A 20,344-nucleotide genomic window follows, 5' to 3' on the forward strand; every position below is an offset into this window, starting at 1 on the left:
GTGGAACCTTTCTGGTTATTGATCGAAGGAGGCCAGTAGGCTGAATTTAATGTACTGAAGAACCAGTTAATTAAAATGCTTTAGTTGGAGTGACTGGTCTGTAGTCATAAAGGTTATCGGGAATGTTGTCTTTGGCACAGAGACTTTATGGGCATGGTGGCCTTTTCTGCTTTCCAATCCACTCTGCATAACTGTGTATTCTGGATGTACAGAAACAGGCAATAAAAAGTACATTAAGAAAATAATTTGCTCTTTGTAAATATTTATTTTTCCTCTGGGATCAATAAAATATTTCTGAGTTTGAATTGAATAGCTTAATTACACCTAGAATTATGTTTTCAAGTCTATTGAAATACTTTAGAAACCAAGATTGGAATATTTTATCAGACCATTAAAATATAGATTTAATCTAAACTATTTCTAATACCTTAAACTATTAGGCACTTTTAATCTGATAATCAAGCTTCATCAGAACAGATTTCATAATTTATTGATTATGACCATTGTATTGTAAGTATTACCTGTTTATTTCAGAAAATCCTGCTTTCCAACACCTTTAGGTTTCACGTTTCAGTTATTTTTGTGTACAAGTTAATTAAATGCTCAAGTTTCGGCTCACATTTCTTCAGACTTTGCATGTTTGTGATTGTTGTAGTCTGAACGTTTCAGAGACGTTTTGCTTTCTCCAAAACAATAGCTTGCAGCAAATTATAACAATAAATATAATAAAACATTTAAGAGGCAAGAGTATTTTCTAAGAAGATGAATAACTGGAATGGAGAAAGATACTGCTTGCAGCTCTTCACTGTTTGAATATTTCAGTACTGACAAAGCTTATTTATTCTGTGTTTTATCTTCTCTTGTCTGACCTTACTTGTATTTTCTATGTTCTCAAAGTTAAAGTCGTCCCAAAAGATAAGTAACAGAGTTTGTTTTCACAAGACAGAATGTGTGAGGATGAGAAGCCGCTCTCGGTTTTACAATAAACCTTCATGAGACGGAGTATTTTTCTAATGTCCAGTGTCACCTTAACCTTGAATTATTGGAATTCATTTTTAAGATAAAAGCAAAAATTACCACTGCATGATACGGAGAGCCAGACAGAAAATAAAAAGCATATATAAATGAACAAAAACAACAATGTCTACTCTTGGTTGCACTCAGGAATTAATTAAATTTACAACAGCATTTGTTTTCTAGCCATATTGCATTAGAAACAGCTTTGACCTTCCTGGAATAGCACAGTTATTATTGGTAATTGATTTAGTACAGAACCAAATTATTTTCAAGCCAATAATTCAATGTATTTTATTGGGAATATGTGTGACGGTTCACTAATTTTTCTGATTGGTTGCCAATCAAATTCATCAATCTGTCTAGCAAGACATGAAAAGTTTCTGACAAGAAGAATACACTGCTGCAAAAAACCATAGAAGTTGTGGAAATGAAGTAAAAATTGATGAGATTAATATAAAACATTACATATTACATATAAAAAGGGGATTGTGAAAAAAAACTTGTATTATCTGGTAAACTTGTATTTTCCACCACAGAACTCATGAAAATGTGAAATCAGACGGTGTGAGGCAGCATTTATGCTAAATGAATGTACTAATTATTGATTAATGAATAAAAAACATTGTGAAAGTAGATAATTCCTTAATATTAGTGAAAAACTGTTACTTTCACTGGCAAATTATTTTACTTGTGGGAAAATGTCTTGTGAGTAAAATAATCTGTAATCAGAGGTGGGTAGAAAACCCAAAAACAAATTTTTACTCAAGTAGAAATAGCCGTCCAAGAAATTATTCAAGTAGGAGTACAAAAGTATTTGGTATAAAGTTTACTGAAGTACTCAGTAACTGATCAAATTATCAATCATTTGATTTTTTTTTTTTAATTGCCATCATCAGGCGGAGCAATATGAGGTTAATTGGAAATTTAGGACAGAAATTACTTTACTTTATTGTCATATAAGTAACAAAAAGTAAAATCAGGCAAAAGAAAAAATGTTCAAAATCAGTTTCTTTAAACAAAAAATGTATAAAACTTTAAGAAAAACTGCAGGTCTGGTGAATTTTTGGTGAAAACATGTTTGATTTTCCTTCAGTGGGTAGAAAATCCAGAGATTTTACTCAAGTAAGAGTAGAAATACTTCATAATAAAATTACTCAAGTAAAAGTAAAAATACTCCTAAAAGGTTTTTTGTTTTTTCAAAAAAAACTTACTCAAATAAATGTAATTGAGTAAATGCCCAATATTCAACTGTCTGTAATTAAGTAATTATTTCCATAAAACAAGCTCGTGTATCTTGCTGAAAAGTTATTTAGAAGTTAGTTTCGCCTTATTTCAAGTGTACTAAGATATTTTAACTGGGCACTAAACCAAAAATACTTTGTAAACGTTTGTGGTTTTGCAGTGCTCAGAGTCTCCAAACCTAATTAGGAATGTGTGGCAAGTGTTAAAAAATATGTTCACAGTCTTTCCATACAATAAGGCTAAGCAACAAATCAAATAATTATATCAGGAATATTGCTGAATGGCCGTCGGTATCTGATGTGGGCGAATTATTTTAATGCTATCTCCGCAGTACAGTAGCAGCGACTGGTGAAATGCAGAAGCTTTCATGAGGACATATTCTTTTTTTCAGGGGAAGTTATTCCCTCACACACACACACACACACACACACCTACTGTTTGCCCCCAGGCAAGTCCAATTGTGATGACAGGCACGGCCACCATTATAAGCTCCAGTATGAAATTTAATAATCTCATATCAGCTGAACTCAAGCATAAAGGACAGTGAAGGGGAAATAACCTCTTTTTCTATCAATATTCAGAATGGGACTCAGCAGACAGAACTGTAGAAAATGTGAGTTGAATGTCCTGCGCTCTTTTTTTTTTTTACTCAATATGGATATGTGAAATGTTGATATGAAATCTGAAGCCTGACCCTTCATTTATTTCTCCATTCTTTTTCTACACCCACGTGTCCTTGCAGGGTCATATGAGTGTGTAAGTGTGTGTTTGGCTGTTTGTGGTAACGACGATGGATGGATGGATGGATGGATGGATGGATGGATGGATGGATGGATAAAAGATCTGTAGCTGTGTTTCCATTACAAGTGTGTGCAAAATGTGATCAATATTCTAATGTTGAAGAAAAATACACGATTTTGAAATTCTAGTGTTTCCATAAATTAGGAAACAATAACAACAAAATCACACATTAATAAGTTTGTTCACACAGAAAGTCATTAAAAAACATGCCTGCTACCACTTCCTGTTGTCGTCTTCATATTTTCTGCCAGTAGTAACATCCTGTTGCTGATCATGTGAAAAAAGTGTTTCTGTTGCAGTTTTCTGAAATAAACCAATTCGATCCTAGCAAAACCTCCTCACCTTATTTTAGCGCCAAAATGTGTTTTAGAAAAACGAGAAATATTATGCTTCTCAAAAAAAAAAATTTAACAAGCAAATGTCATTCTTCTATTGCAGAATATGTTATTAGATCCTAGTGATTATGAAAAGTAATTTGTCCATAATTGATTTTCAACAGATTTTTTTATTACTCATTTCACTTTGGGTACAGACAGCTGGAAAAAATACTCTGATTATAAATTTTTAGCAATTTAAAATAGCAACCTTTTTGGTGTTTGCTCATTTTATAATTAACAGACTTAGCTTACAAAATATTCATCATTCTGGTTGGAAACAATTTTAAAGGTGAATTGGTAAGCTGTCGCGCCGTAATGTGTCAAGGTTGCAGAAGTAAAAGACAAACCAAATGAGTGACAAAAACAAAAATTCAATCAATAAGCTCTTTGTCCTGCTGGGAGGCGGCATTACTGGATTAATGGCTCACAATAAAAAGATAAACAGAAGCATCGTTTTGATAAGATAATTGTTTTCCTTTTGTTCATGTGTTTGTGTTGCCTTTACATCGGGGAGCGTGGTCATGTGAATCTGTTTACATATTAACAGACAAAGAAATTTCAATATCAATGGGGAGCAGTTGACTGTATAAGTGAGTGAATAATTGTGACTGAGAGTTTTTTTGTAATATCAGCCAACTGTGACTAACAGCAGGTGAGAAACTAATAAATACAAACAGCATATTATGCCAGAAACAGCTGCCTAATTCTGTTCTAATTTATTTTAAAAGAACAAGTTGACCTAGCATATATTTGAGTATAAACGTAAACACCAGAGCCTGGCTAATTAGTACTGGCAATTACAAATCTGCACATTTACTGCTAATCCTGATATTTGGGGAAAAAGAGGACAGGGAAATTTATTAGTGGGCAGATTAATGAAATGTGTTACTTTTTTATAAAGTGAATGCCAACAAAGTAGTTCAAGCAAAGGAGACATGAAAGGTTTAAATGGTTGCATACATAATATATAAAAATGTATGCATGAAGAAATTTTCTCTTTGCAACAATGTCACTAAATCATTCGAGGCTCCATGATGGAAGTCGATAGTGAGGGACGGGAGTATTGAACAGAGCGACTGAAATTGTTTTCCAAAGTTGTTTTTGCCTGTTTTTGTGGTTCCTACCTGTTCGAGGTAGAAACCACGAGTTAATTTGTCTGTGAACGTAACCCACCTGGTTGGGTCTCATAGACGGCCGGATTTACATAGTCGGAAACAGCTAGCTTAGAACCCGACCCGTACCTCCTGATGTGTTGATCAAATTACCAACTTTGCCTGAATTCACACCACATGATTTATGTCACTATGTCATAAACAGAATTTCCTCTTAAACCAGAGCGGCCTTAAAAACGTACAAAAGACGAGATGCTAACCAGTTTTTCCATACGTGCTAGGCTACATGACGGTGTGGCATTGTCTCCATGGTTACCACTGGTTAGGCACGTACCTTCTCCATAATGCGATTTTTGTCTACTTTTTAGTCAGGCTCTAGTAGGTTTGGCTAAAATACATATCACAGCATAATCATTTAATATCAGTCAATATTGATAATTATTGATTTTTATTTTTATTTTAAATATGTGAAATACTGCCAAACTGTTGACATGACCTTTCCTCTTTTGTCCACAGTTTTCACTCCACAGCATTCTTTTTGTTTTTAAGCAGTTATCAGGCCAGAAACTTAAACAGCTACTGCGCAGGCCACTAAAAAAAGTTGTTGCTAGGTAACCAAAGAGTGAGTGAGTTGCCAGGCAACCAGAGAGTGAGTGTGTTAGAACACCACATGCACTGCAAAATCGGGCCAAGACAATCCAACATGTTGAATCTCCCCAATCTTAAACCGGAACGATTCTGATATCACAATAATCTAATCGAATCTTGTCAAAAGGGAGAAATTGGGACACACACTACACTAGAACATTTTGGAAAACAGGCAAACAGAAACTTTGACGAAACTGTAAAGATGTCAGCCACTGTAAACAGTAACGTATCTCTTTGGGTGTTTTCACACCTGATAGTCTGGTAGATTCAGTTCTATTGCAGACCAATGTTGTAACATTTGTTATATCTTCAGCTGCTGCGGTTTGCTTTAACACTGCATTGTGTCAAACAATCCAAACTAATTTAAAACCCTGAAAAGAAGAGTTGTTTCTCCCACTAGCATTAAACTCACACGTTTGTTTTGGTTGTATTTACCCCGCATGCCTGACTTTGTAGTCCACTTCCTGTTTTTGGAGCAGTTTGGCGTTCACATATGCATTCGAACCGCACCAGAGTTTACTTCAACCGAACCAAGACCTTTGTTTGTAGGCGGACCAGAATTTGCTGTTTTGGTTTGCATCAGAGTTCAGTTGCACATTCAGACCATTCCCAGGTAAACTGGACTTCCTAGACAACCAAGCTGGAGTTCGATTGAAGTGGACTAAACAGGGATGGTGTGAAATCACTCTTAAGGTCAGGTGATTGATAAGAGCAAAATCCAAGCCATCGTGACTCTCAGTACAATTTAGATGTGGAGTTTCTGGACAACACATTGAATCATCTGAACAAACTTCATTTAGATCTGCGAAGAAAGTTTAAAAATGCTTCCTAACCTGGTGGAAAGTTTGCTTTTCACAGTTACTAACGACCTCCACTTCTTCTCCACCCATCTTAAAAGGGAAGACCTGACACATCTTCATACCAGTTAGAAGCTGCTGGATCATCAGAAGTGAGAACGCTGTGCTTTGCAAATGTTTTGAGGTGTGTGACCTGAAAGAGAAACAACCTCAGATCACATTCCTCATCAACCCATTTACCTCAGAATCAGGTCCTTCTGGTGACAGATGATGCAGCCTTCCAGCACGAGTTGAGTGAACTTTGGGAAAATGACAGATGAAATATAATTTGAGAGAGGAAACGTCGTAGTTTCAGAAAACTGTCCTTAAAGCCAATGTAAAACAGGCTCAGCTCAACCTAATAATGTTTCAGTCCACTTTGGTTGGTAAATCCTATTTTCTACACTTAAGTGAATCTAAACATCTGTCCTTAATGACATAGTTAAAAGAGAGAGAGAGCATCAAGTGGTCACAAGGATGTACAATTTAGGTTTAGGGAGAATTGTGAAATTTACCAAGTGAAAAAATAACTTATATGGAGGCAACATGTTGGAATCCACCTGTTGTTTGGCTGTTTGTGGTCTTCATTTCTTAACCTTTATACTCATTAACGTCCAGCTCTTTGATAAGTTTAAAGTGTTTCACAAGTAAAATGTTGAGTTGGGGGCGTGGCTAGAAGCAGCTTATTTGCACTTAAAGTGACAAGACGCCCTAAAACAGCTGATTCTGAATGGAGCTCACCAAACTAAATCTCATGTAAGAGTCATTTTGTGCCAAATAAATAAATAAAAGAGTACCCTAACTGTTAAAATCACTGTTCAAGGAAGCGTGTGTTTGCCGCTATAACTCCTACAGGCTGTTTTCCACAGGCTTCGTTCAGAGTCATTCTTCTTTCATCGCACCGCAAATGAACAGGTGCCTCCTCTCATTTTTTGCTGCCAGCCATCATCCCTTACCCTACATGCTTTGTTAAATATGATCACACAGCGGCTTCATCGTTGCTGGCAGTTTGCTGTATCAGCGGGGAAACAAACCAGCCGGCACACAGCTCATTCTGGCTTCGCACCCAGGTCTCGTTAGTGTTCATTTGAGGGCTACATACTGCAGGGAAATAGAGCTATGTGGAGTAGATTCATGCCAAAATAAGCCCCTCTGCACATGTACAGCCATGCATATGCAAATGATATGTAAATCATTGTAGTTTGCTCACATTATGCTTATTTCATAGATGGAATGAGACTGATCGGGTCCCCAGTGCATTTAATTTAAACTCCTCCACATCACACCAAAAACTGGCTATTTTAACGAGATTAGTTGGTTTTCATTAGAGAGGATCCATCTTCAGCATGAAGAACACTAGAAATAAGCTTTTCATATGCTAAAGATCCAAAGCACGCCCAACGTTTGGACGTCGCGGATTCGACTCCTGGTCTGCCTACTGTCGCAAAAGTACGAGCCGCTACCGTCGCAAAAGTACGAGCCGCTACCGTCGCAAAAGTACGAGCCGCTACCGCCGCAAAAACTCTTCGGAGAAAAAAAAAAAGATATAAAACTCTGGATTTTTATGTCTCTCAATAACAAGAAAGTTTCTCATTTTAAAGATTTGCCTGAGTTTATTTCCTGGAGTTTAAACGCGGTTAATAAGGACTGTTGAAGAAATGTGTGAAAGATTTGCTTTGGTTTTGGTTGGATTTGTGGGTTTTGGGAGTTTCAAACTATTTTTGGTAAGCCTGTAAGTGTTTCCTGTTTCTATTTCTGAAAGTAAATCTGAGTATTGTGCATTTTTTTTGTCATTTATGAATTTTTAGCCTGACGGGTTTTAAAACTGAACTTCGAAAGTCAGAATGTTTTCTTTGCACGACTAAAAGTACAGTTTTTGTTTTGTTTTGTTCAGACAAGGACGCCAGATGAGAGAAACAAAATCTCAGTCTGCAGGTTTACTTCTGCAGCTGAGTGCTGAGCCTTGAAGGATTAGATTAAATTTCTCCCAAAAGAATGAGGTGCATCTTTTGAGGATTTATCTTTGCACTGCAGTGAAGTTGTTAAGCTCTTTTTCAGGGGCCTTTTTGTGTTACAATACCTTAAATTTGCACAATAATTGCAGAAAACAGGATGATTCCTTTCATCCAAAGATCTACGCCCGTTTCATCTGTTATTAAAGAACAAACTTTGTTAATCTTTAGTGATTTCTTTTCTGAGAATAACATAAACAATTCCTAACCTTGTTAATTGTAAAACTATTAACCTAAAACTCAATCCCTTTGCGTTAAATCAACTCAGGGTTTGATCCAGTAAAAACATTAATAATGTTGCTTTTTAGAGTAAATAAACACAGAAAGATGCTGATAAACATCCTAAGTGGCACTTTATACGGCGATGGCACAAAAAAGGATTATGAAGTAAGACACATGTGAATATTCATTAACCAAAAGTTTGAATAAATATTCAGAGTTTAAAAGCTGTGGAAAGGTGACAGAAAATGTTTTTTTTCTGTTTTCTTTGGTTTGTGTAGATTAAATACAGTCTTCACTACTTAAAATTAAGATTTTTCTTTTATTTCTCTAATTAAATATTTTAAGGAAAACTGTGCAAAAAGTGATAGAACATGTTTGTAATTTCAACACTTTGTTTTCTTTGTAGTGCTCGTTTTTCTGAACATAACGGCTGCTGAGAACCCATAAAATATATACTCTAAAATAATCTTATTTTAGCATGGGAATGACAGGTAATCTGAATTTTAAGCTGTATTTTTGAAACCCCACTGGTACATTTATGGTAAATTTACAAACTTGAGGTTTGAACATGCTGAAACTAAATATTTTTTGGATTTTCATTTCAAAGTCTGACTTAATTTTCTTTTCTTTGTGACCTTAGACGTTATGTACAAGTAAAAAAGAAAATCAATATTAAAGTATTTCAGTTTGTCTTTTTTCTTGTGGACCACAAAAAATATTTAATTTTTACCATCTTTCTGACCATAAACAAACATTTTCATGTATTTCAGTTAACCACAAATTTTAAATAGTACAGAAAAGAATGAAAACTTCAAACAAATTCTTAAACTCCCAAAATAAAGTATGACATAAAAAAAAAAAAAAAATAAAATAAAAAAAAATAATAATAATAATAATAATAATAATAATAATAATATAAAATAAATAAAGAGTTACTGTAAGCTTTTTCACTCGCTCTTTGGTTACCTAGCAACAACTTGTTGAGTAACTTGCGCAGCAGCAGTTTAATGTCTGGTTCACAAAATAGGATTTTAAAATTATCCGCCCATTTTTAGAAACCTGAGCAACCACACACATATCACAATAAAAAAATTACAAATCTTTGTTACTACAGTTTCACTCACCAAGATTTATTAGATTCCAGACAGGAAATCCCTCAAAACCCCGCGATACCATACGTGAATTTAGAGTAAACAAACATGGCTGACGACTCGGAAGCAATGGCGACAGTTTGTGGAGTTTTCTTAAGAGCAGAAATCGTTACAAAGATAAAAGTCGTTGGATAAAAGAGTAGAGAGAACGGAAGTTGGCTCTACGATGTGGAGGTGAGTTTTTGTGTTTTTAGTCGTTAAGCTTTGTTATAATGTGTTTTTTTAAATTGTTTTCTATTTTGTCGTTTCAACTGCTAATTGTAAGGTTTTAAGTTTTTGCTCTTTTATGTTGTTACAAAATATTTGGAGGCGTTTGGCTAGTGTCATTGTCAATCCCTGGCGGAATAAATAAACTTATTTTTATTATCATTGTTTTAGATGTTTTTAAGACCCATTCCGATTATCGAAAACCGGGCTTTGGAAAAGGAAATCAGGCCAAAGATCGGCATAAAATACCAAAATTTTCACGTGACCTTATATTTTAGTCCGTGTGATTATCAGAGGTAGGCAGACTACCTAAAAATCGTACTGATGTAAGAGTAGAACTACTTCAAAGTATTTTTATACAAGTAAAAGTGAAAAAGTAGCTGTCCAAGAAATTACTCAAGTAAAAGTAAAAAAGTTTACTCAAATGCTGATTACGTAATATTTAAAAATTACATAATCAAACGGAAGTTAAATTGAAATACCAGAATTGTCATTCTGGTTTTTTAAGGACCAGAATGACAATATTTTTTGTAAGTAACAAAAGCTAACATAATCAAGCAAAAGAAAATGTTTCCAAATCATTTGGAAATTGATTTGGAAACATTAACAAAAGCTGTTGATGTGTCTGTGTCTGGGGAATTTCTGGTTAAAACATTTTTGTTTTTCATTCAGTGGGTAGAAAATCTAGAAATTTTGCTCATGAGTAGCAATACTTTGTGATACAAATTACTCAAGTAAAAGTAAAAAGTACAAAAATGCTCCTAAAAGTAAACTTTTTTCAAAAAAGTTATTAAAATATATGAAACTGGGTAAATGTAACTATAACGATATGACTGATCATTTGATCAGTTACTCAGAACTTGACTTGCCATTTAACAAAACATTGTTTTACTCTTACTTGAGTAATTTCTTGGATGGCTACTTTTTACTTTTCATTGAATAAAAATATGTTGAAGTAGTTCTACTCTTACTTGAGTACAATTTCTGGAAACTTTGCCCACCTCTGTATAACATCCACACACAGTTGGGAGCGACCTAAAGAGTTAAAGGTAGCGCAGCCTGCTGCTCTCTCTGTGCTGAACTAAGGACTTTCTCTTACTTGAAGTCTTAAATCCGCCAGCATCTCGGAAGCAGCGGTTATGCTTTTGGCTCGGACCTGCCAAAGCCTCATAAAATCCCCCCTGCCTCTCCCTGCGTGCTCTAACTGACACAAGGTAGTCGGTGTAAGAGATTCCGTCCCTCTCCCCGGCTGCTGGCCAGCCTCTACACCCTGCTGCAGGCTCTGCTGCAGCGCGGCGCGGCGCGGCGCACCGGAGCGGAGCCGGAGAGGAGCTGCGGCGGACGGATCGGCTGCCTTCTGACAAGCGGAGTTTCGCTCTTCAGCATCCTGGCGCTTCAACATGTCTCCGAGGAGTCAAATACTCGCTGGGATTATCGCGTTTGTCGCCTCAGCGCTGCTTGGATCACGCGGGACAGGTGGAGAAGGTGAGCGGCTCGTGCGCTTCTGGTGCGGCTCGTTGTTCACGCAACTTTTTAGGTCATTTTTTAAGCAATTGGGAGGTAATTTACGTGTTAGCAAAGTAGGATTTAAGTTCAACTGGACGAAATAAATGACTTGATACAATAGAGCATTTAGTAGCCTACATTCAATTTCTAAGTATGCCAAAAACAACAGAAACAAATGTATACAGATCATTGAAAAAAATCCTGCATCTGCCTTTAAGGCAGTCATAAAGTTTTGACTTTTTGTCTCAGGATTTTGACTTTGACCTTCTGAGATTAAAAGTCAGAACTCAGAAAAAAAATAATTAAACTCAGAGAAAAAATGTCAGAATTCTGATATGAGTCAGGATAAATTGTTGTATTTTTTGTTGGCTCTAATTGTCTCCCGTACTTTCTGGATGTCCATCTTTTAATAAAAAAAATTCTCATCTTGCAAATTTTGTCAGAAACAGATGTATGGTGAATTTCAATCGCAGAATAACAAATTTTTGTCTAATTCTTCAGATTAGAGACAGATCTTCAGTCTGCAGCCTTAAGAGATGCTCTTCAGTCAGTGACCTGATTCTGAACGTTTTAAAGCAAAAATAAAAGCAGTTTCCCTTTGAAACATTTCATGTTTTCTTCAAAAGCAAGAGACAGAGAGAGAAAGAAAGAAAGGAAAAGAGAGTCTGTGACTGGAGATGAGTGAAGATTTAACAGGGAGATTCTTCTTCTGCTTTTGCTCCAGTTTTATACTCAAATAAGCTTCCAGAAAAAACCTTGTGAGTTGATTTTTGAGCAGAGGGTTTATTTTAAAGGAAACCACTTTATCGTCTCCATGGATCTTAACTCTGTTGAGTCGCTACATTCCTGTGATCTGTTTTGTTTTAACATGGGAGGTTTTGAACTCCTAGTTTCATGACTTGCACAGTTTGGATAGCTCAGTGAAATATAATGATTACTGTATCAAAATACTTTCAGAAGTGTTCAATCAGCTGGAGATGGGTCTGAAATCGATTGTGGAAATCAATAGATGGATCCAGGAGGAGGACGGGGAGGAGAAGCATCGATAGGCTCTGTTATTTCTTAGCTTTATTGATTGTTTGGGAGAGATAACAGCTTTTAAAGCGGGGAAATATCATGGGCTGAAATTGATCCGCAGTGTTATCAAACGGGTAAATTGTGTTCCCTAAGTTATAATTTCCTCTGCAACTCAAACATGAAGACCATAACAAACAATTACAAACAATAGCTGGTGGTTTTCACAGGGTGTGTTTACGTTTGCAGTCAGTTACAGCTTTTATTTTTCTGTCTTTTGTCAAGATTAATCCTTAGAGGCAATAAAAGAGCTTGGAAATCAAATTATTGTTAAAGCTGCAAAAAGGGTGGAAAGTTCCTTCAGTTTTACACTGAAAAAATTACTTTTTGGTCCCATTTTGTAAATTTTACTGCAAATTATAAAGTTAGCACCTTTACTTTAAAATGTCATGGTAAATTTATTGTGTTGCTTTGAATTAGTTAGTAAATCTGTATCACACAAAAGTAGAGCAAGTAAATTTAATATGACATGCAAAGTAGAAGGAACTAAACTATTTCAATAAGTTATGAACTTAACAAATGGATGTAAAATTTAATTGTGTTGTCGACATGAACCAGACATTAATTTACAATGTCCAAAACACTGTAAATTTTAAGACTGTGTTTAATTGAAAAAGATAAATATTTGATTTTGGTCAAGAATGATTGCAATATTAACTTTAATTCAATAAATTATAACGTACTTACATGAAGAGCTTTTAAAAAACATTTTAATAATTAACTTAGTTGTTTTGAAGTGTGTGGCAGTGGGGATTGGCTGGCAAGGTATCCCACAATGCATTTGTGCCACCAACTAATTAAACCTTGTCTTAATTTGTCACAGAAAATTGTTTTAAGCCATTTAAGGGTCAAAGCTTCATCTATACATGAAGCCCTGAAAGTTTGAGATAAATCTCAGAAATGTTCTCAAAAAACTTGAAAATGTCTGAGTTTCAGAAGTTGAAAATGTACCTTTTGAAAGTTTTCTGGAAAATTTATGAGATTAATCTTAAAGTTTGAGGGTTTTTTCTAGAAAAATGTAAACTTTTCTAAATGTCAGTTTTTTTTCTAGACAACGTCTGAGTTTAATCTAAAATTTCAGAGATTTTTGGCACAGATATGATATTCTTTATAACTCCAAAAAAGAATCTGTTTTTTACAAATGTGTTTCTAAAATTCACCTACGAGTTTTTGTTAAAAAGACGCCTTAATACTAAGCAAAATTAAAATCTTTGTGATGTTCATTTCAAAAAGTCTGAGTGTAAAAACGTGCCTGGGTTTTTCTGAGTAAATGTCACTCCAGGTTTTTTTCAGTGTAGTCCCTCTCCATCTGTGTAATGCCTTTTCGTCACACCCACACTAACGCTTTGCTTCTTGAGCTGCTCAATCATGTGGATTTGTAAATCTGAACCCGAACAAGCCTGTTAGGTAAATAATCCAGACTGCGTCTGTCGTGAAGGAGCTGCGCTGCGTCGTTAGACGTTTCTCTGCCAGACCTTCTCGTCTTCAGACTCAAGTGCATCACTGACATTTACAGGCTTGTGAAGTAATTCTTTTTCGCGTGCAGCTCTCCCGTCAGACATAACTGCAACATATGGCAATTATTTCCTCTATAAAACACCTGACATCATCTCCTTCCTTCCTGTTAACACCAGCCAGTCTTCACTGGCCGCTCTGGTCCAGATCTACTCTCTCAAATTGAGAAATATTTTCCCCTTTCCACAGAAGTGTTTAGGATCTGAAATGATTTATCAGATTAGTTGTGATTAATCGATTATTGAAATAATCACTGACTAAGTTAATAATCAATTAATCATTCTCTGGAGGACATAGACTCAAAAACATCCATCCAACAAGTTTAATTGGCCACTATAGTCCAGATCTACTCTGCCAAATTGACCAATCTTTCAAAAGTGTTGAGGTCTGAAATGATTAATCATGATTAATTGATTATTGAAATAATCATTAACTAATTCATTGATCAATTAATCATTAATTGGAGCATACAGAGTGAAAAAAGGCCATTCTTTAAGTTTAGTTGGCCATTCTAAACCAGATTTAGTCCCTGAGATTGAACAATATTGACCCTTTCCCACAAAAGTGTTTATGGCTCAAATGATTAATCAGATTAATCGAGTATTGAAATAATCATTGACTAAGTTAATAATCAATTGCTAGTAGGAGGACACAGACTCAAAAAAAGCCATCTAGCCCAGATCTACTCTCTCAGATTGAACAATATTGACCCTTTTTTCACAGAAGTGTTTATGGCTCAAGTGATTAATCACGATTAATCCAATCAATGAAATAATTTACGTAATTACAATTACAATACATTAAAGATCTGCTGTTATTGTATCAACCTTCCAGACCTCTCAGGTCTTCTAAGTTAGTAATGCAGAGGGGATGCAGAGCAGAACCAGAACCAGAACCACAAGAGGAGAAGCAGCATTCAGCATCTATGCACCACAAATTTGGAACAAACTTCTGGAAAACCGTAAAACAGCTGAAACACTGACTTCCTTTAAATCTCGACCAAAATCCTACCTGTTTAGGATTGTATTTGAAACGTGATCAATTACAAATTTATTGACGGAATCTGATTTAATGTCGTGTTTTGATTGTTGATTTTGTGTTGCATTGTGTTTTTGTGTTTGATTTGATGTAAAGCACTTTGAAATGCCTTGCTGCTGAAATGTTCTATACAAATAAAGTTTGATTTGATTGATTGATAATTTACTCATAATTGCACTGACTGAACAAATGGAAGTTGTGGTGTTTTGGTATCAGAAGTGAACTGGTGCATCCCTAACAACAGTAACGTATCTATTCAATGTTATCTTGTTAGATCATTTTAAACCCACTTATTTAAGGTTTTATGGCTTTAAAACATGAAAATGTTTTTTTAATTTTATTTACCAACGTCTCCTAGAGTCAGTTCCCACCAGCTGATTGGACCCACTTGATAAGAAAAGTTTTGTCAGACGGACATTTGACTAACAGACCTTTGTATTTCTTCTTACTGATTTGTGTCTTTGCCACCATGAAGTGCAACGAGGTGATCGTGATTTTCGCCATTCTTATATCTCACTTCCCTTTTCTGTTGTTTGGTTTTGTTTTTCTGCTACCATCCCAACCTGCTTTCATGGCTCAGCTAGACGTATATTTTGCTTACTCTAAAATAATATATCATTCCGCCTCCAGGTTGATTATTGCTCTGCAGATGCAGCAGGGTTACCTGGGAAATGCTCATGTGGATAAGGATGTGGGCTGGCTTTTTGATTATTTAAGAATCTGCGACTGCATGGATAACTTTAAGCGGTTGTTGTTTTTTTCCACTTGCACCCAGCCTGACAGAAAATAGGTGGATAAAAAAACATGCTGGGAGAGAAGTTGGTTTCAATTTGGGGCTATCTCCCCCTTCATAACGACTCTGCCTCTGCAGGACTTTTAATAGACTGCTGGTTTGCATAGAGAGACCATAAACCTGTGAATAAATTCTATTTAATTTGAATGGGAGAGACATTTTGCCTGAACCTTTTCTGTCCCTCATGCTCCATCATAGGATGAACGACTTTTGGAAAGCAAATCAGAGGTCAATGTATACTTGTGTGGTATAAATCAAGTTCACTTAATGTCGTGTGTTCAGCAGAAGTTGAGTCAAAAAAGGTTCCAATTAAATCAAGGTTACATAAAGGTGGCAGCGGCTTGTGGTGCCATTCATGAGTCTGGATTTATTAATTCAGGGACAAATAATTTAGCGATAAAAGTGACAGAGAGCTGCTCGCCTTGCATCTGCCCCTGTGACCCAGGGGTATTTTGTGTTTGCAAAAGGCCGGCTCCGGTGTGGAAGTTCGCCTCTTTAAAAACCGACCTGTTTATCAAATGGTTCTGTCTTTAGGTCAGACAAGTAGCTGTGAGCCCCAGAATCACTCACAGTCTGCTAAAGTCACAGCAACAGCTTCTGAAAATAAGCCTGTTGTACAAAGTCGGCTTTCTATCACCTGAAGAACGTTTCCAGGATTAAAGGACTAATGTCTCAGCCAGATCTAGAGAAACTCATCCATGCGTTTATCTTCAGTCGTATTGATTATTGTAACAGCGTCTTCACAGGTCTGTCCAACAAATCAATCAAACAGCTGCAGCTGATCCAGAATGCTGCAGCTGGAGTTCTCACTAAAACCAGGAAGATAGAGCACATAACACCAGTTTTAAAGTCTCTCCACTGGCTCCCTGTCGCTCAAAGAACAGACTTTAAAATACTGTTGTTAGTTTATAAATCACTGAATGGTTTAGCACCACAATACATTAAAGATTTGCTGTTATTGTATCAACCTTCCAGAACTCTCAGGTCTTCTGGTTCTGGTTCTGCTCTGCACCCCCAGAACCAGAACCAAACGAGGAGAAGCAGCATTTAGCATCTATGCACCAAAAATCTGGAACAAACTTCCAGAAAACTGTAAAACAGCTGAAACACTGACTTCCTTTAAATCTCAACTAAAAACCCACTTGTTTAGAGTTGAATTTGAAACGTAATCAATTGCAAATTTATTGATGGAACTTGACTTGATGTTGTGTTTTTATTGTTGATTCTATGTTGCATTGAGTTTTTGTGTTTGATTTGATGTAAAGCACTTTGAAATGCCTGGATGCTGAAATGTGCTATACAAATAAAATTTGATTTGATTGATTGATTAATCAATTTATCACATAATGCATTAAAAAAAGCACATTTCTCTCCGTTCTGATTATTCATATTTTTAACGCCAATTTTGTTGGCAGAAACTTCATAACGCATTTTATTTATGATTTGGATTGTGTATGGTTTCTTTTTATTTTATTGTTTTAAAACTTCTTCCAGTTCCAGTGTGAACTGTTCTGTGCAAAATTAGAGTTCATTAGTGTTTGAGAGGGAAAACTTCATCGTTATCAGTACATTACTGGAAGATGGTCTCAAAGCAATAATATTATTAATCGCAATATTTTTTGGGACAATTTATCATCCAGTTTAATCCGTTATCATGTCATCATTACGTAGAAACAGCTGAAATGTAAAACATATTTGATTGACATCTGATAATAAGAGGCTTTTCTTCTTCCCAAATCTTTTTAATTTTGATGTTTAATACTTTTACTAAAATGTTGTTTTTATTCTAAAAATACTTTGTCTTAAATGCACACTGTAAAACCTAATTAGTCATCCGTACTTAAAAAATATATGCAACCTCGTATTTATTGAATATATTAAGTATAACTACGCAATAAAAGTTAAATCCACTTAATTTATTTGATTATAGTCAAATTTGTAAATCACTATGCACCCAAAGATTCACTGGACTTAGTTTAATTGAATGTTAGCAAACCCTCAATGAAATTCATGCTATAATTACTCACTTTTTTCAATCAGATACAAAGTAATGGTTTACAGTGTATGTTTTAACCATGTGTTTACTGCAAAAAAGTCTGAATAGATCAAGTCAAGATTAGTTTTTATAGTACATTTCAAAAACAAACAAACCTTAAACATTATGTTTTGTGAATCATCAAATATATTGATCAATGTTCCAGTTAGGAATCAACAAAAACTCGGTGTTGCAGCAGTTTTGCAGTTTTCTAGAAGTTTGTTCCAGATTTTCTGCTTCTCCATATTTGGTTCTGTTTCTGTGGAAGCAGATTTAACTAAATCAATATCTGTTTCTACCCACAGAGATTAAAAGTTCAGCTAAAGTTCCTGAAAAGATTTTCCAAATCTTAGTAAAGACAAACAAACTCAGTCTTGAGCTGCAAAGATTTATTGGTGTCTACAGCCCTAAATTAGCAGCTCCTGCAAAAAGAATGGTCAACAGCCATTTTATCACGGGTGACACACAGGATGAACAACCTACGTGCACACACACATTCACTGCCTAAATGCAGCTCAGTGAGAACAATTAACCCGACCCACATGGGAGGAAACCGCAGAACCTGCAGAGAACCCACACAGGTTCATGGAGAGGAGGCAAAGTTTTAATCAAACCCTCAATTGCCGCTGCCGCTGCAATAACGCAAAGTCCTGGAAAGTTTAATTTTGTACAGATTACATCATACTGCAACTGGAATATATTTAAAATATCCAAAATAAGACACAACAGGAATGGGAATAAAAACACAAACAACATAAGACGGGTTCCTGCAGCCAGTGGAGGCGCTGCCATTTTGTTAGAAAAGAAAAAAAAGTTATTCATAAAAAAAAAATAAAAATCTTTTTTATAATATTATTAGTTATTGCGATAATATTGTTGTTTTTCCAAGTAATATAAAAACACATTTAGCACTGAAACTGGAAGATATTTTTAATATCCTAAATAAATAAACAAAACCACAGAAACAACAAATAAAATGAATTATTTTGTCTCTGTAAACAAAATAATTTTTAGATGAGACCAAAGAAGCAGAGAGAAAATGTTTATCATCCAGTTTGGGGAAGAAACAGAGAAAAGAGAAAAACAAAAAATGATGCCAACATAAATTATTGTTTTAATTTATCTTGCAATGTTTTATGTAAAGTAATATATTTAGTTACACTGTACAAGAACAAACTAGAAAAATATAAAAACATGGTTTAATATCCAAATTACTCCTACAAAAACTGTCTACCAGGCTGAGCCTTTTGTTTTTTTAAATGTTTTTCTTTGTTTGGGTCTTGAAAGGTTAAAAAGAAACTAAGACTAAATTCAAAATGTGTTTGTCTTCAATTCTCTTTATAATGAATGCCAAATCAAACCTGTCTATTTTAAATATATTATGTTTTATCTGAGTTCAGCTTTTTATCGATATAGTTTAAAATATGGCTGCCAGTCGTCTCTGATTGTAAAAGAAGGAATGTGATTGTCATATCACCAATATTTAATCTATTATTGATTCAAAACTTGTTGTAAAAAACCAACAGAAAGGTCAGAGGTCGCTGTATGTAACAGAGGAGGACACCTGGAGTTGATTGAAGAAGGAATAAAATATGAGCAGAAAAACAGAGGAGTTTGATTCAGTGCCTCATCTGGGCGTTTATTGCTGCTGTCTTTAAGTAATGAAGTGACACCAACAACTCCTTTCTTCATTTCACCCCTCAGTGGATTTTCTTTATATGTGTGTGTGTGTGTGTGTGTGTGTGTGTGTGTGTGTGTGTGTGTGTGTGTGTGTGACATGTGGCTCATTCACTAAACTCACCTTATCTCACCTTCACTTGGCTGCGGCTCCAGGAGGAACAAATACGGGAGTTTCAGCAGTAAAGTTCAGTTTCTCTGCACCAGTTTTCTGTTCACTACGTTTCGTTGCTTCAATGTGTTTTTGAACAAAATAAACAATTAGCAATTACTGAGTAGAGCTCCAGAGCCAAATGTTGGTAAATAGTGTTGAAACCTTTTTTAGTTAATTAGAATCACTACAGGTAATGAAGGATTACCTACAGTTTAGGTTATTCTGATTCAAACATCAACCTTTCCTCTGTTTTGCCATTTGTCTGTTTTCTATACAATAATTTGCTAAACTTTGACCAACGATCATTTTGTGCTACTTGTTGAAAATGAGTTTTACTTTGTGCAGCAAGAAGTCGTTACTCATCCACCGGCAATCATTGGCAAAATAACAAAAAAAAGCATTTCACATTGTGGCCTTGAAATTTTACTGAAATCTACAGTTAGAATTCTGAGGGAAAAAGTTGGAAATCCGAGAAGAAAAAAATCTAAATTTTGTGGCAAAAACATCGCAATTCTGAGATTAAAGTTCTTAGGAAAAAAGTCTCAATTCAGAGTTTTATGTCAGAATTCAGAAAAATAATTAAAATTCTAAGATTAAAGTAAGAATTGTGAAATAAAATTCAGAGTTCTGAAAAAAGTAACAATTCTGAGATTAAAGTCAGAATTCTGGGGAAAAACGTCCAAAATTTGAGAAAGTCTGAGGAAAAAAGTCTGAATTTAAAGTCAGAATTCAGTTTGTCAGAATCATCAAATTCTGTAATTAAAGTCAAAATTCTGAGGTTACAGTTAAAATTGTGAAATTAGTGTCAGAATTCTGAGATTGAAGTCAGATTTGACCCTAATCCTCTCCCGCAGCCCTGTAAGTTTCATGAAATTAGTTTTTTAATGCTAAATACTGATCTGTGTCTCTTCTGTCTTTTCTGGCGTG

General features: G+C 35.2%; 1 protein-coding gene across 1 annotated transcript in view; it reads left to right on the forward strand.

The window, feature by feature from the left end:
* The first annotated feature begins 9,270 nt into the window (after positions 1 to 9,270).
* Positions 9,271 to 20,344, forward strand: part of LOC122838867 (contactin-associated protein-like 4) — an 84,258-nt gene continuing 73,184 nt past the window's right edge. Inside the window, exons 1-2 of the mRNA XM_044129882.1 lie at positions 9,271 to 9,592; positions 10,840 to 11,110. Coding sequence (XP_043985817.1) covers positions 11,026 to 11,110 — 85 coding nt within the window. The 5' untranslated portion in view covers positions 9,271 to 9,592; positions 10,840 to 11,025. The remainder of the gene's footprint in view (positions 9,593 to 10,839; positions 11,111 to 20,344) is intronic.

This window comes from Gambusia affinis, linkage group LG10 (assembly GCF_019740435.1).
Source record: "Gambusia affinis linkage group LG10, SWU_Gaff_1.0, whole genome shotgun sequence".
NCBI classification, from domain to species: Eukaryota; Metazoa; Chordata; class Actinopteri; order Cyprinodontiformes; family Poeciliidae; genus Gambusia; species Gambusia affinis.